Genomic DNA, 13,142 nt, shown 5'->3' with positions numbered 1-13,142 from the left:
GGGAAGTTCTGGAAGGCCTAGGAAAAGCATGTGGTCCTGACACATTTTAGAACCCAGAGCTGAGGGTATGACCCAGAGGACCTCTGCCCCCCCTCCCTCACACCACCACCACACTAAGGCTTTCCTCTCCCTCTGGGGCTGGGGAATGGTGGTAGGAAACCAATTAGCTTAATAAAGCTGTAAGGAAACACAGAGGAGATCTAGATGTCTCCTGGTGGGAAGTATTTTAAAAAGTGTCCCTGAGGATATATTTGAACAGGATCTTGAAAGATGAATAGGAGTTTGGGACTGCGTTGGGTGAAGCCAGCTTGAAGGAGCCAAGTTTGGGTTTGGAATCCCCATCACTGCTGGGTGACTTCAACATTGTATCATAGGGACAGTATCAGAGCTACCTCATAGAGCAGGTGCAAGGTTTAGACAACACAGTGTTAACGTAAACTAAACAGTGGCCAGCACAGATTAAAGATACAATACAATTAACCAATGTTGGTAAGGAACAGCCACCTTCAAATTGCAAGGAAGCCTTGCAAAGCATCCTGTGTAGCAGGTGAGGGAAGGTGTGTGATGAGAAATGTGGGCAGGGGTCAGACCAGGCAGGGGTGCAAATGCCAGGATAAGGATTAAAAAAAAAAAAATTAAGCAAGGATTGACAGATGAGCCAGGATTGGTAGGGCGGGACTAGGGGAGTGATGAGGAAGAGGCAGCCATGAGGAAGCTGTGGCACGACCCGGCAGAGTGGAGGCGGGCAAAGCACCAGAGTTCTCGTTCTTTGTCTTCAAGCAGGTCAGGTAGGGCTTAGACCTGGGGCGGCAGCCACGATGAGTCCTTCCCTGACAGGGTCGCTGAAGGTCGACGCCTGGGCAGGCCTAGAGGCTGGTGGCCTCGCGCCACCTGGTGGCTGCAGCAGGTACTCAGCCGAGAGCAGGGAGACCGCAAAATCCGGCATTTTGCTCTGGGAAACTGAGGCAGGAAGCCGGTGGGGGTGGGGGCTTAGGACCTTCCGATTGGGCCTCGTCCCTCTTCTAATCCCATTTTACAGACAGGGTAACCGAGGAGAAGGGAAGGCGAACAACGTTGGGTAAGGAGTTTCTCAAACGGAGGGCTTCAAGACACTAGGAGTCAAGAGTCTGAGAGTCTCTTTAATGGCATCAATGGTGTGGAGCTTCGTTTGCCATTCGGTTGGGCAGGGAGAAAATTGGAGAGGAGGAAGAGAAACCGTAGTCCTTCCCGCCCACCCGGAGGTAAAGGCTTTTAAGAGTACCCCGGAAAGCAGAGTTTTATAGATCCTATTTGCATACGAACGTAGTCACCTGGAGTTAAACTCCATCCCTTTAATCTCAGGTCCAATTTGTCCCGAAGCCGCGAAGGAAGTCCCTCGTGAATACCTCTAAATTCCGCCCCCTCTAAGCCCCGCCCACAGGGCTGGGCTTCATTGCACGTGCTCGCCCAGCTCCTTCGCGATCCGCCCCTTGGGAAGACTCATTGTCGAGGCGGGGGGAGACGGGGAATCGTAGGGATCGTTAATCATGGAAAAATCAAATAAAGAGAAGGCCCTGAAGTAATGTTTGTTAAATTTTTACCGGAAGTTTTAATCACAGTTCGAGATATTGACAGGCCTTGGCCTTCACTTCTCAGAGCTGCTTATCCTTACTCCCACCCCTTTAGTTGGTGGCGTCCCGCGTGGCCGGCCTCGCCCGGCGGACTTCAATTCCCAGCGTGCTCCGCAGGACCGTGCGTGGCAGCGGCGCGTGACGTCGGGGGAGGGAGCTGGCCAGTGCTGAGGGGGCGCGGCGCGGAGGGGCGCGGAGCCGGGCGGCTCGGGGCCCAGAGAGCGCCGCGGCCGGGAGCCCGCCGGCCCCTGACAGCCCCCTCCCCCCGGCGGACGACGACGACGAGAACGAGGGCGCCGGTCATGGCGGAGCAGCGAACCGAGCGCGGGCCCTGAGCACCACCGCATGGAGCGGGACGAACGGCCGCCTAGCGGAGGGGGAGGCGGCGGGGGCTCGGCGGGGTTCCTGGAGCCGCCCGCCGCGCTCCCTCCGCCGCCGCGCAACGGTGGGTGAGGGGCGTGTGGAGCCTGGGCCCAGGAAGAACCGACTGCCTGTCCCTTGCCCCGGGGGTTTCCCCCCCTCACGGCCGACTTTTTGGGAAGCCGCAGCGGCTCTGGGTCTCCTCGGCGTGGACCTTCACCCCGGTCCCCTCAGCGCGGACCCTCCCTCTCCTCCCCCGTCCTACTCAGTGTGGACCCTCCCCCTCCTTCCCCGTTCCCCTCAGCGCGGACCCTCCCCCTGCCCGGTTCCTTCAACCTGGACCTTCGTTTCCCCCTCCCTTCTGTCCCCTCAGCACAGGCCTCCCCTCCCCCCGTCCCCTGTGCGCGAATCCTCCTCCCTCCCCCCAGGTCCCCTCAGCTCCGAGCCCTCCCCTTCCCTGGGTCCCTACAGTGCAGAGCCTCCCTGGCCCCCCACCTCGCGTCTCGTCAGTGGGGGCTTCCCCTCCCCCTCGGGTCCCCTATGCTTAGAGCCTCCCCTTCCTCCCCCCCGGGGGGCCCCTCCGCGGGCCCCCCCCCCCCCCCCGCCCCGGCCTTCTCCCACGCGGGTGCCCCCTCCCTCCGCGGACGCCACACCCTCGTCCCCGTCGTTCTCTGTGCCCTCACCTTTCTGGAAGCCGCTTTCCTGCTCCTATGTTGTCCCGGGCCTCCCGTGCCACCCCCGTAAGCTCCGCGAGCCTCCACCTCTGCTCCGACCCCCCAGTTCGTTAGCTACCCGCTCAGCGGTTCCTTTTTCGGACCTCTCGGTGCCTGCTCCACACCCCATTCCTCCGCTCCTGCTCAGCCCTTTTCTCTGCTGGTTTAGATCTGTGGCCCGGCCAGGCGCTCGGGACACCTGCCTCTTTCCTCTCTTCCACCGGCCCGTCCCGGTCCGCGCCTGCCCGAGCTCAGCTCTCCTTTTCCCTTTCGCGGTCCCGGACCCAGGCGCTGAGAATTCCTCACCTGGCCCGGCCCTTCCTCCCGCTCTCCCCTGCCCCCACGTCCGGGCCAAGTCCTTGGGTTCCTCCCGGCTGACTCGCCCTCCTCCCCCCCGGCTCCCTCCTTCCTCAGGGTGTTTTATTTGTATCTGTTTGATATTTTCCCCTTCGGTGTTTGCCGCGGAATGTTTTTATTGGTAACGTGTAAGGAGCTTTTGTGAGGTCGTAAAAGGTGAACTTTTGAACTTGGAAAGCGCCCTGGAGCAATTAGCGCAGGCGATAGCCCCGGGAGGCCTGCATTACAAAGGGTGCTCGTACCGGCCGGCAAACGCTCCGGCTGCAAACCCGATTTATTTATTTATTTGCCCTGCCTTCCACCTTTCACATCTTCCTCATTTCCGAATAAAGGGCGCCTCCTCCCCTCTCTGCGCCATAAACTCGCAATTCTCTGAAAGATCTAGGACCGAACAGTGTCTAACAAGTAACAGATTTCAAATTGAATGCAAACACCCGGGACAGTTAGGAGGCACTAAAAATTAATTGCTTCAGCAAGAAGCTTCTCAATCAGGACAGTGACCTGGCAGGTGTGAGGAAAGTATCCCGAAAATAGGTCAGTTAGGCGAATGAATGAGGAACTGCAGAAGGAGAGATTTTTGGGGTGAATCTGCGCGTTCGTGTATTTATTGACTCATCAAGCATTTGCTACTGCCAGTTTAGTAGATCTGGTGTTTTTACCAGTTAAAAGTCTGTTTAGAAAAGAGCCTGGTTAACTTCACTTGATGTGCTGACCAAATAGTGGTATGTTTTAAAAACTCTTGTCCTTTTTTAGGCTGTATGTGATGTGTGCCATCTAGGTGGCTGGCAGTCCCATGAGGTGTCTTTGGAGAATAATTTCTGAATGTGAACATGTTTTGAAATCAATAAAATCCCGTGTCACAAAGGAGGAGGCTGGAATCCATTGAGGGTAGAAGACAGTATCATAGGAACAAAGGATTTCTTTAATGCTTTTGATTTTTTTAAGCTTTTAAAGTGGAGATTTGTTTTGGTATTTATGTATGGATGTTGTAAATCCTGATCTAAAATTTACCACGCTGCACTTTTACCTAAGCTACATCTATCTTATAGCCTGTATTAAGTGTATCCATTTTCATAATGTCTTTGTATGTGTGTGTACTTCCTGTACCCACCTGTGCGTTAACATGTAGATGATTGATTTTAGTACAGACATTACTTTCAATTCTGCTTGAGAATGTTGTAAGGGAAACCTAGGAACTGCATTTGCTATTAATTATTCATTAGTACATTTTAAAGAACTCATTGGTAATTTTAACTCTTAATCAGATTTCCCATTCATAGTCTCATTTCCTCAATTGGTCAGAACCATTTTAAAGACTGTTATCGAGCATTCCATTTAGGCCAAGGTGGCTTTAATATTTTACATCAGTTCGATTTAGTGCTATAAATATTTCCTTTTTGTTGAAAACACAGTGGGGACTTTGGACAGTTTGGGCTTAAAATACATGAAATGTTGACTGTTGTGGGATATTTTAGTGTAAAAACCAGCATTGTGTACTGTTTTACAATTTATGTTCATTATCTCTTGCGATTATAATTTAACATGCTCCCAGAAGAATTACCAAAATAGAAAAAATAAAAAAGAAAGTTTATCTTTGGCATGGTGGGAACTTGTTTCTTCCTTTTATACTTCCTAATATTTTTCTCCAAAAGTGAACCTGCTTAAGTTCTAAGTAGAGAAAATGAATTCTTCTGGCTCTGTATCCTAATGACTGATTTACATTTTGTATGAAATATCTGTAATAGATCGCTGTTTAGATAGGAGGTCTTTTGGTTTGTGTCCTGAAGAACTAAACTGGAGGTGGAATTTTAGAAATGCTTTCCTGCCGGAAACGCCATTGATGCTGAATTTACAGTCCTTTAGATGTTTTTTATTATTCTATCGGAACAGAGTTGCTAGCCTTTTGATGCACCATCACCCTTTCAGGAATTTCATGTGCTGACTGCGCTAGATATTTTCAGTTGTTGCTGTAGGTTTTCATAACAAACATGAACTCGTTCAGTCATGATAGAGGGACTCTCCTTTTGGGGTTTCAAAGGGAGACAAAAGATTTGGGGAAGTATGTGCTGAATATTTGTTATATTTTAACAGAATGAGGTAGTAATCTTTTAGATATTCCAAGTAAAGGAAGGTTATAAGCCATTAATCAGTAATTAAAAGCATGTTTTCTGTAACTACACTTCAGAGGAAATGGGGAGAAGTTCGCTAAATAACTTAATGCCTTTTTCCTGGTATGACCATGCCATGCAAATGTTTATCCCTGAAAATATCAGATTTTTTCCATGACAGTTTAACTTTTCAGTTCTGTGACTTTAAAAGTTAATTAGGAGTCCCCTCCGAATTTTCTACTTTCATTAAAAAAAAAAAGCAACAACATACTCTGGTACTGTTGCTTAGTACAAGTGGCACACAGGTATTTTGTATTAAGTTCGTGACCTCCAAAGAACACTGAAAGGCAACAATGAACAGATTCACTGGTGATTTTGAGCAGCTGAGGTGTGAGATGACCACATTTCTGATCTCATATTTACCACCCATCAAATTCTTTGTGAGCATTTCTGCTCCTTGTAATGAAAATACGATCGTGACATGCTTCCTAATTTGTAAATTATTCTGAATTCCATAGGAAAAAGGTATGTGGTGTGTGTGTATGGCATGTGTTAGCATGTGAAAGGGAGTTAGATGGAGAGGATAATGAAAGAAAAAAAAACCTGGTAGATTTCCTCAATACGCCCAAATCCTACATTTCCATATTTTATTCATAATTTCTTAGTTTATAATTTTCTTCCTTTTTCCTGGCGTTGTGGGGCTAGGGTGAAAAATAAGCCTTAGGTTAAAATAACCTATTTTTAGGTTAGTGGAGGGTAGAAATGCCAACTGCTACTATACTGATAAAAAGAAGTTTCTTATAACACTTGTAGTGCTTGTTGTGCAAGTTCGCTTTAAATTGCTAATGATGTTTGGGAGTTTGGGGGCCTGGGGCTGTGTATGTTTCATCTTGTATTAAGATACCATCACTTGGTTTTTATAACTAGGTAGATATTTATTGGTTTTTGTTGAATAAGTTGGTCCATTAATGAATTGTGTTGAGATCACAACTTCTGGCTTCAGAATTTCAAAAGCCAGGATAGCTTCTTCCAAATCAGGAGACTTCGTTTTCAACAAGCTCATCTAGATCTTGGGGGCCTTCTCATAATTTTTGGCTATTTACTTTTGTGTTGTAGTGAAGTTAAAGGATACTTTCTAAGTATTTACATGTATATAATTAGGTTGAAAGTTTTTGAGAAGATAGCTTTTAAGAGCAAATTCTACGTTGTTGGTCAAATCTATTCTTTTAAAGTAGTACCATAAAAATGCTTTATTTTGTGTGAACCAATCACTTTATATGTGAAAAAGGGTCATAGAAAATTAAAATTCTGAATCAACAGATAAACAAAACTTGCATTACTACAAAACGTCCTTGAAACAGTTTTGAACAGAAGGTAGCTACTGAATATGCCCATACAAGTAAAGATTTAAAATACTTAAATTTTCATTGCTTTGAAAGTATTTCCCAAACCAAGACATTATAAAAGAAAGCATTTTGTTTCAAACTTTTACATTTTTAAGGACGTTTTTTTAGCTCAGGTAATTTCTTAAGGGTTTATGGATGCCTCTGATTGATAGAGTTCAGAAATACCAGAATTATTAAAGTCAGCAAGAAGTGCTGAGCAGGTGATTTTTTTTTTTTTCGGGTGTTCAGCCCCTCTTAGAGCCATAGTTTCAGATTTATCTGAGTTTAATCTTAAAAAAAAAACAAACAAAAAACCTTTGGATATAACTTTGATAACACAGTATTCCGAGAATCAAGCCCAGTGTTCTATTTGTTACTTGTTTTCCAACATGGCTTGTCTGTATGAAAAGGATAAGGCTATTAGACTATAGATCATGGAAAATTAGAAGAAAGACATTGTGAGATGTCTAACTTGCTTTTCAGTGTGATTTAAAATTAATTGTAAACGAGAGAACTTTGAGAGAATAAAATGCTTCCGACTTTATTTTGTCCTTATTACCTGCTGTTCAACAGCCGCCTGTGTAGAACAGCTTCTCAAAACATTTTTTTTTTTTTTTGCTAGTTATGACTATTTAAATAAGACTTTACTGTGTAACCTGGTAATTCTAATTAACAGTGATTTAGTTGGGGAGCAAACCAGGATTTCCTCAGCTGGCTGCTGGGGAGCTGAATTGCTTTTTTCCCCACCCCCAGCTGCACCAAATCTTTTGATCCCTAAGCTACAGTGGTTGTCATTTGAGAAAGCAAACTGAGAGAAAATAAGTCGTGAAAATAGCCTACTTTGAGGCTTCACTTGCATTTTTGAATTTTTGTTCTTAAAAAAAATTACAGGAATAATTGAATCTTCAAAATTTATATTGAATGGAGCAAACTCATGTCTAATAGAAAATTCTTGGATTTTCTTAACGAATACACTTCTTTAAAAATTTTGGGGTTGTTTTAATACTGATAATCACTATTTCAGAAGGGAAATTATCCTAATTATAAATTCACAGGAGGCATTCCAGTGCTTTGAATTTTGTTAGGAATGGATGTTTGGGGGAAAGGAGCCTTTATGCAATGGAACAATTTTCATTCAAGGTAGTTTGTGGTTTCTAAACCATCAGAATTATATAATTCCAAATAACGAATCAGAAATTCTTCAGTCATATACTAAATAAACCCTACAATGTGTTATAATAAGAGTTAACTTTAAAAAATATATTCAAATAGATTTTTGGATCCTAATTGCAGATTGTACACCCTTCAGATTGTTTATACCAGAGAAGCTATTCAAGCATAAACCACAGATGGCAGTAGTAGCATATTTTTCTATTTTCTAGAGGGATTCTTGCCTTTAAATTGGTGTCCATTCAATGGGCACTGTTGATAAGTCAGCTGGCAAGTGTAATGTTTCCAAAACCAATTCCCTAGGCAGTGACATGTAATGTATTCCGGAAACAAATCCGGGCATTTGATTTGAAGATACACTCTGTGGGTGGTTTGGACCAGAATAGTGACTTTGTCAAAGGGAAAATTATAAAGAGAACTTCTTAATAGTGATAGAGGGTATTGAGTAATAAACACACTGGAACTGTAGCTGTGATATTAGCATAGGATGTATTTGTATTAACCATAGATATTTGCTTGAACAATGGTTTGTGTTGGAAACAATTTATAATTCATTTTAAAATATACTTAAGAATCGTTATTTTGAGAGAAGTACACAACTAAATTCGTCCTGTGGAAGAGGTGGATAGCCTCCACTTTTATTTGCAACTTTTTACATTTCATAGTATGGAATTTTAGATCTGTCTGTAAAAATACTTCAGGGTGGGTTCTGCTTGCTCTTTCAGTCATCACTGTAGTGTCAAAATTTCTGTGTTCTTAATTTTCTCCTTTAAAAACAGATTGAAAAAAGGACATAATTCATTAAACAAATTTTTAAACTTCTTACGATATTTCCTTTGAGTTCAAAGGAAACAGAGGTGTTATCATCTAGTTTAATACTCGGGCACATATCTGTAACAAATTTGTGCCAAAATGAAGAATGGGCTGATTGAGTGAAGGGAACTGCCTTAACCTATATCTAGTTTTCATTTAAAAAATTAATTTTCTGTAACTCATGCACTCATTTCAGTCTTGAAGCTGTGTCATTTTGGAAGGATTAAACATTCAATCTTGTTAACCATTTGTTAACTCCTTATAGGTCAAATGCAATGTTGTTTGTATCACAGCTCTAATTTATTCAATTTAGTTTTTCTCTCACAAAAGAAAAGACACAACACTTCTATGAAGTCTTACTCTCTATCCTGCTTTCTCATCTCTTGCCTTTTAAAATTTATAAATGATTAATGAAATGGTACTCAGATGGATTTATTGTTTTCTGTCATTCATCATTTGTTGATCATTCATTACTGGAATGTTTGTTTCAGACTTAATTTCTTCCCATTCATTGAGTCCTTAAATGTTATTACTATAATATCTAAACCATTGGTTTTCAAAGTGTGGTTCAAGAATCCCTGGGGAGAGTCCTTGAGACCCTTTCAGGAGGTTCTTGAAGTCAAAACTATTTTTATGATAATATGGACATTACTTGCTTTTTTTCACCACATTAACATTTGTGCTGATGTCGGAGAAACAATGGTGGGTAAAAACTGTTGGCGCCTTAGAAGAAATCAAGACACCAAACTGCACTAGTAGTTATTGTGTTTGTCCCCTCCGTGCACTTGTATTTTTTTTTTAAAAAGCCATTTCACCAAAGCCTGTCTTTGTTGAAGGGGTAAAAATTATTAATTTTATTAAATCTTGACCTTTGAGTACATATGTTTTTGATATTCCATTTGAGGAAATGGCAAATAGGCAAGTACACACAAAGAATTTCTGTTGCATACCAAAATAGAGTAGTTGTTTTAAGGAAAAGTGCTTGTGCAGTTGTGAACTGAACTAGTAGCTGCTGTTTTTCATGGAACACCATTTTCACTTGAAAGAACAATTGATAAACCAAGGTTTATTGGGACCTACGTATTTGGCATTCCATGTTTTTGGAAAATGAACAGTGAATTTGTTATGTCGAGGAAAACAGAGTATTTGTTGTTGGTGAGTAAAATTTGAACTTCCAGATGACAATTAGAATTTTGGAAAACTCATATCTGCACTTTGAGCTTAACAGCTCCCAATACTTATGCCTTTTCTGATGAAATTGATGGTGATACTGTTAACATATGTGAGGGGTTTTTTTTTGATACTGTACAATGAAATTTGTTAACAATTTGAAGATCGTATTTCAGTGAAGGAATATTTTCCAAATCACTGATGTATCATGTTAAAAAAAAAATTGTGCATGGGGTAAAAGTTCAGTTGAAAATGTCAAATAGACCAATGGATTTTAATGTGACAAAGTACACAGAGTTCATTGATACAGTTTTATATTTCACATTGAACTAACCATTAAGAATCTACCACTCACTGAGTCTTGGTGTATTATCAAAGAAAAATATCTATAGTTATTTTAATAAGCAAATACTTCTTCTTTTCCAATTATAAATCTATGAGAACAGATTTTCTGCCTATACTTCAACCAAAACAGTTTATCACAACATACTGAAAGTAGACACAGGAGAATCTAGCTGCCAGAATTAAGCCAGATGTTAAAAGGGATTACCGAAAATATAAAACAATGCTAATCTTACCAAATTTTTTGTTTTGTTGTAAAATAGTTATTTTTCGTAAAGACATTTATATAACGTGACAAGTTTATTATTACTTTTAGATGAATAGATATTTTAAAAATTTCATGGTTTTACAGTATGATAAATATTGATAGATATAACTCATATAAATAATAGCTCTTTGAGGTCCTCGATAACTTTTAAGAATGTAAAAGGGGTCCTAATCACTCAGACCAAAATATGAGAACCTTATTCTAAGTGAATGAATTTAATGTGTAAGAAAATGGTGACTTCACAAGATACTATTCTTAGTACTTTGTTACTTTGGGTTGTCCTTTCCTCTCCCCCTCCCGCCTCCAAAGGGACTACAGAAGAAAAAAAAATGGAAAGAGTTCCTATCATTTTAAATTTTCTTTGCTTGACTAAATGAAGTGTGTCCTACCTAGTTCACCCTGAGTTCTCTGACAGGCTTTTGTTACCTGCTACATGAAACCTGTTGCTTAACTGTTAATTTGTGGTAGAAAATTTCCAACAGAACCTGTTTCCTCATGAAAGGGAGATTTATAATTGTGGAAATAAATCTTACAACACAAAAATACTTAATAAGAGTCATTGCTGTAAAAATAATGGCATATTTATATGGGATAAAAAAGATCCTATCTTGCTTTTTAAAACTTCCAAGAATAACTTGCTTGTTTGTTTTCAGATAAATTTGGCTTTCACAGAGTCTTCTAAAGTTGTGGTTTTGGTAATGTTATTTTGTAGATTGGTTTGCCTTTTAACCTGGTTTTCACTGAGGGATGTGGTAATAAAGCCGGTATAGAAGAAGCATCTCCTCTTCTGGTCTAAGAATACCCTTTCCTAGTGTGAGTAACATTTTAGTGTAAGTCAATTGCTATGTTGTTAAAGAGTTAGGGATTTACTCTAAGGGTAGTTGCTATGTAGAACTCATTCTGTAGTGAGTTTGCTGGCAGAAGAAATGTCACATAACAATGTGAATAACAATAAGGAGTTACTGGATCAGAACTTAAGATGAAGCTTGATGGGTAATGAAAGATCAGTGAGATATTTAGGTTTCCTTCCTTGAGAGCTCTGTAATTATCTTGGTGTTCTTGGAGTTTCACATAGTGTGCCTTTTAAAGCATTTTTGTATTCTTTGGGGGTTGCAGCTTAGTCATAAGATACAAGTCTTTTTTATTTTAATACTTGGATTTTATTTCAAGTTTCAGATGGAATTTTAAAATGCATTCTTCATCAATTGAGTTAAATTGTTTTAATTACTAAAATTAATAACTGAGACAGATTTTTTTTCTCCCATATTCTTGCTATACTCTTGAAATCTAACCTGTCAGGAGACTTCCTCTCTAGCCTTACAGTCCTTCCTCCAAAATCCCTTTTTACCAGGATAATAAACCACCTGGGGGAAACCCCCCACTGATATCTATTTAGAGGGCTTTGTTTTTTGGAAGTGGCAGTAGTAGTCTGACACAGAGGAAGGATTTTGGTTAGATGGTGTGAGAGGGAAAGAGCATGGGCTCTGGAGTGTGGCAGAACAAAGATCACAGCTATGTGACTTTGTCACTTGACTTCTCTGAACTTTGGTATTCACATTTAATAATTATAGCAGGTAACATTTATGTATAATATTCTAAACACCTTACATATATTAACTCAGTTTATCCCCATAACCCTATGAATTAGGTGTTCTGTTATCCTCTCCATTTTGCAGATGTGAAAACTGAAGCCCATAGAGGTTAAGCCCCAAATTTCACGCTTAGTAACATTATAAATAATGTTTCCTAGATTTAATCTCTCCCCACTCCCATACTGTAACTTTGAAATTGACTGTAGGGTTATTAGGATTAGTGACAAGGTCTTTATAAAGTGCCAACCATATCTGTCCCAAAGCAGACACTTGTGAATCCAGACCATTTATAGTTGTTGAGGAGGCCCAGAACTCAGCTTTCTGTAGGTAGTCACAGAGATCCCCTTTTAGAATTGCAGGTGACTTTTTTCTTTCTCTCATGTGGGCTTTAATAAGCCAACCAGGAAACAATTCTGTGGAGTCAGGGACATCCTTGGTGACTCTGAGTGGTGCTAAGGAAAGAGGGGTTTTGAGGTACTCAAGGCAGGGATAACTATCCCTCTTGTAGCTGTGTCCTCAACACTAAACACAAGGAATTGGTGTTTTATGAATGTTGAATGAATGAATGAAAAGTCAGGTCAGGAGTCTTGAGTCTTGATTTTATCAGGGTCCTTTGGATTTGAGTCCTTTGCTGGTAGTCAGAGAAAGTCTACAAAATGAAAGAATTTTCTTCTCAGTCACTTGGGAAAATTGACCAATATCTAAGTCAAGCAGTGTGTTTCAAGCTAAATCCAGAGTTTGATGGGCCCTGGAACCAGAATGTAGTTTCTATTTGGAAATGTGGCTCTCCTTGTAACTGAAGTGACTAGATATACCAGATTAAGAAGAGATAGCCAGTAAACTCCTGGTTGTTTGCTTGACTGTTTTGGGGTATTCACTTTAGGAAAAGATGGCTTTGTCCTTTGTATCTTTTTTATTTCTGCCACACCAAAGCTAGCTGTATGGAAGAGAGGAGAACCAATCCAAGAAAGTTGATGTAACTTTTTGAAAATGGAAATACAAGAGCCAGTTGTCCAAAGCTTGTAAAACATAGAACATGATTTCCCAGCAAAGAGAGATACAGTGAGAAAAATGTGGCAATGTGGGTTAATAGATTATGGTAGCAGTATAGTTTGAGTAGAGAAGGACTTGAGAGAGAAGGCCAACCACATTATTTGGGGAAGTAGGAGGCCTAGGAACTGATTGATAGGCCTGAGTTTTGCCTGGGTTCTGATTCTAACACTGTAACAAAGCTCTGAGGCTATATGGATCCAC

The 13,142-nt window shown here is 41.2% G+C and overlaps 1 protein-coding gene across 3 annotated transcripts in view; it reads left to right on the top strand.

Moving 5' to 3' along the window:
• The first annotated feature begins 1,839 nt into the window (after positions 1–1,839).
• NR6A1 (nuclear receptor subfamily 6 group A member 1) overlaps positions 1,840–13,142 on the top strand; it is a 231,724-nt gene continuing 220,421 nt past the window's right edge. For all 3 annotated transcript variants that reach the window (XM_040482294.1, XM_040482296.1, XM_040482293.1), the window contains exon 1: positions 1,840–2,055. In XM_040482294.1, the coding sequence (XP_040338228.1) occupies positions 1,956–2,055 (100 nt within the window). In that variant the 5' untranslated portion in view covers positions 1,840–1,955. The remainder of the gene's footprint in view (positions 2,056–13,142) is intronic.

The sequence above is a fragment of the Herpailurus yagouaroundi genome, unplaced genomic scaffold (genome assembly GCF_014898765.1).
Source record: "Herpailurus yagouaroundi ecotype Mexico unplaced genomic scaffold, PumYag 160, whole genome shotgun sequence".
In the NCBI taxonomy this organism is placed as follows: Eukaryota; Metazoa; Chordata; class Mammalia; order Carnivora; family Felidae; genus Herpailurus; species Herpailurus yagouaroundi.
This window is presented reverse-complemented; position numbering and strand designations above follow the sequence as displayed.